General features: G+C 38.3%; 1 protein-coding gene across 1 annotated transcript; it reads left to right on the forward strand.

The window, feature by feature from the left end:
- Positions 247-3,026, forward strand: LOC109842090 (protein ODORANT1-like). The gene is made up of 2 exons (XM_020411004.1): positions 247-725; positions 2,377-3,026. The coding sequence occupies exons 1-2, from the start codon at positions 457-459 to the stop codon at positions 2,774-2,776; spliced, it is 669 nt and encodes a 222-aa protein (XP_020266593.1). The 5' UTR covers positions 247-456; the 3' UTR covers positions 2,777-3,026.

Raw genomic sequence — 3,803 nt, forward strand, 5'->3', positions numbered from 1 at the left:
TGGAATATGAGACAGTCTGCACACAAAACAAACTGTTCGTGTAGAATTTTTGAAGTAGCGGTATCCCGGTCTCAACCACGTACATTTTGACAGTGGAGATCTGGATAAGAATTCATAGGAATTCTTCAAACCATGGACCAATTAATGGGCAATGACGTGCTTCCCCTTAAGAGGGCGAAACATACGAAACTTCAAACAACAACAAAGTCACTGTAAGTTAACGCATCACTATCAAACATCCTCAAAATTTAAACAAACTCTCCCCTTGCAGTTGGCCTGCACCTTTCCAAGCCTCTCCACAAGCAACACTAACCGAAGCCTTCTCCCTTAAACATAACAGAGAGGTTGGTGAGAGGAAGGCTCAATCCCTAGAGAGCACCATTGACTCGATCCTCAAGGATCTTTTTTGTTTTTGTTTTTTTTTTCCGCCACTTCCTCTTTTTTACGCTTTTGGCGATGGGCCGGAGACCATGCTGCGATAAGCTCGGAGTGAAGAAGGGGCCGTGGACCGCGGAGGAGGACGAGAAGCTGGTTGGGTTCATGATGAGTGAGAACAGCGGGCATTGTTCCTGGAGGATGGTGCCAAAGCTTGCGGGGCTGAGGAGATGCGGGAAGAGTTGTAGGCTGAGATGGACTAATTATCTTAGGCCTGATTTGAAGAGGGGTTTGCTTAGTGAGCTTGAGGAGCAACTTGTTATTGACCTTCACTCTCGCTTGGGCAACAGGTATACAAATGTTTAATTTTGCCCCCTCTTCCTCTTTTCTTTATTGCATGCACGAGTTCATGGATAGTGATCCCATCGCTTGAGTGTAATTGCTCTTCAACCCCTGGGGCTCTGGAAGACTGCGGAACAATACTGTTGCAGATTGACGAAGGAAATAAGAGCATGGAGAATTGAGAAAATAATCACGAAAACATAGCGATTTAATATATGAGACTCGGCTCGGCAAGCAATTTGAACTATATATGTCCTCCGTTGTTAATATTCAGGTCATGGTTCCATGAACAACCAAATTAGGATTACAAACTCGATCTCTCTTAAACTATATAATCGTCTTTTTCTGCGGTCTCTATTCTTCTCTATTTGGACAAAACTTTTATAGACAATTGAATATACATGCTCGTGGCATGCGGTTCCATCGGGCAAAAAAGATACAAATATGCGCTCATTATACAACAAAATAAACTCAGTTTGTCTCAAAAGCCCCAAACTAACTAAGTAACCCCGAGCTTTCAACACTATTTTCAGAAAATTCCAATGAACTTTTGATAAACTTAACCCATAATTTTACATGGATGAAAATGCGTTCTAGGTCGGGAAAAACATTTTTTTACATATACCCATCATATCACCCCTATTTGCAGATTAACCCCCAAATTTGAAAACCATGATATTTCTGCTATAAATAATTCTAAAAGTTACCTTAAAGCTATGAAAAATAAAAACTACAAAGATCCCCATAAAAATACAAACAATTACAGATAAACCTCTAGGAAATATTAAATTGCAAAAACCTTGAAAAAGCAAAAAAATTCAACAAGCTCCCTACAAAATCAAATGCTAATAAAATCCCATGGGAATCTAAAAAATTAAGAAATAATCCCCAAAAATTTTGAAATTGCAAAAATCCCCATAAAAATCTAAAAATTACAAACACTCCTTCAGATTCAAAAATCACAAAAAGCCCCTTAATATTTAAAAAGTACAAACATCCTTTTAAATAATAAAAATTTTACAAATAATCCCATTTAAATTCTAAAAATTATAAAGAAATTTTAAAAATTACAAATAGACCCCTAAAATATGAAAAATAACAAAGAACCACCTGAAAGATACTAAATCAGAAAACATCCTTGGAAATTTTAGATTTTTTGGGGTATTTGCACTTTTAGATTTTTTTAGGGTCTGTTTGGTAATTTTTAGATTTTAGGGGTTTTTAAATTTTTAGATTCTTCAGGGGTCTATTTATAATTTTTGAACCTTTAGAGGATTTTGAATTTTCAGATCCTTCACAGGCATTTTTCTATAATTTCAAGTTTGACAGGGTTTTGCTTTTTGTTTTCAAGTGGTTGTATGTAAATTTTTTATTTTATAGGGGATTGTTTTCAAGTTTTTAAGTTTGGGGGTTAAGCACCAAGAAATTTAATTTTATTAAAGTTACTAGGAGTTTACTGCAAATGAGAGTTATTGGGGGTTTGTTGTAATTTACCCAAAAAAATTTACAAATGTTTGTCGTGTTTAATTAAGTGAGAGTTTAGGGGATCGTTATCTCAAAGCGGCCCAACTTAATTGAGGGGTACTAATGCATATGGAAATTTACACAAAATCTACCTGCATATTACTATATTAACCCCACAATATCAATATCATGCAGGTGGTCTCAGATAGCTGCCAAATTACCGGGAAGAACAGACAACGAGATAAAGAACCACTGGAACACCAACATAAAAAAGAAGCTCATAAAGATGGGAATCGATCCCATCACCCATCAGCCTCTCATCAAGCAAGAATCCATCAAAACGACAAACTCTACAGAAGTTGAGGCCCCCGCTGAAGCTCAAACTAGCTCCTCAGAAAACACGTGCCAGGTTGAAAACTGCTCCAACTCTGAAAATAACAGTTCAGACTTGCTCGCAAGCTCCATATGGGAAGTGGGCTTGCAGTTCGAAGACGCATCGTACGGGAAGTGGGCTTCCCCGTGGGATGACAGCTGTGATTGGTTAACAGACTACCAGGAACTTGGAACGGTGGATTTTGGAAAGGATTCACTTTAATTAAGGCCAGTCACCGTGAAATGTGTAACATATTATTGGTAAGTTTGTGAGATAAATAAAACAGCCGAACAATTGGAGTTGAGGCTCCTCCTACCAGTGAGGAGGGGAGAATTATAGGTATGCGGTTGGTCAGTCCTCTGTACGTGTATAGCTTGTCATCCGCCACTCAAAATGGGTGTGTACTGTAAAAATTAAATTGTAAAGTTGTAACATACGGAACTGTTGTATTTGTAAGAAGAAATATTGTGGGGGAACCAAGGCATAAAGATGCTTTGCTGTATTCTAAATGAGTTCACTTGCATACATACATATATTGTTGGATAGCAGGTTATTGGGCCGAACAAGATTCCTAGTCTGTTTTGTTTTTGGTTTTAGAATTATTGAGATTACTAGTCAGTTTTGATTTTGGTTTTAGAATTGTTGGATTCCTAGAAAAGATTTGTAGAGAGAGAAAAAGATGTTGTTTTGAGCACTTTGAGAGAGAGATTTCTGAGAGGTGAGTTGATATCTTTTGGTGATGGTTATTTTGAGTGTTTGAGAGTTGTAACACATTGTTTTTCTCCTCCATATAGTGAAAACTCTCCATTCTCTCCCCGTGGACGTAGTCAATTTGTCGAACCACATAAATCTCTGTGCTTGTGATTGGTTTGTGCCGTTCTTTTGTGAATTGCACTCGTTGGTTGTTCTTCTCTCTTGTTCGCCGACTCGTGTGGATGTTTGGTTCGCGAGTACGCTTCCGCCGACGCGCAACAATTGGTATCAGAGCCTAGGGTTTCAGACCTAGGGTTTGTTTTGGGTGGAGGAAGATTCGTTGTTGGAAGCTTGGATATTGGAGATCTAGGCTTCGGTGAAGATAGCTTTGCGGAGTTACCGTTGGAGATCTCGCATTCCTCGTGTGGTTGGTTGATCGTGTTGGAATCCTATCTAGGATTCAGTTGGGTAATTTCACAAATCTATCAAGTTCAAATCTTTCTTTACAATTTAAAGTTGCAACCAATGGGAGAAGAAGTTGGTGAAAGCAGCAAGG

This window comes from Asparagus officinalis, chromosome 1 (genome assembly GCF_001876935.1).
Source record: "Asparagus officinalis chromosome 1, Aspof.V1, whole genome shotgun sequence".
Taxonomy (NCBI): domain Eukaryota; kingdom Viridiplantae; phylum Streptophyta; class Magnoliopsida; order Asparagales; family Asparagaceae; genus Asparagus; species Asparagus officinalis.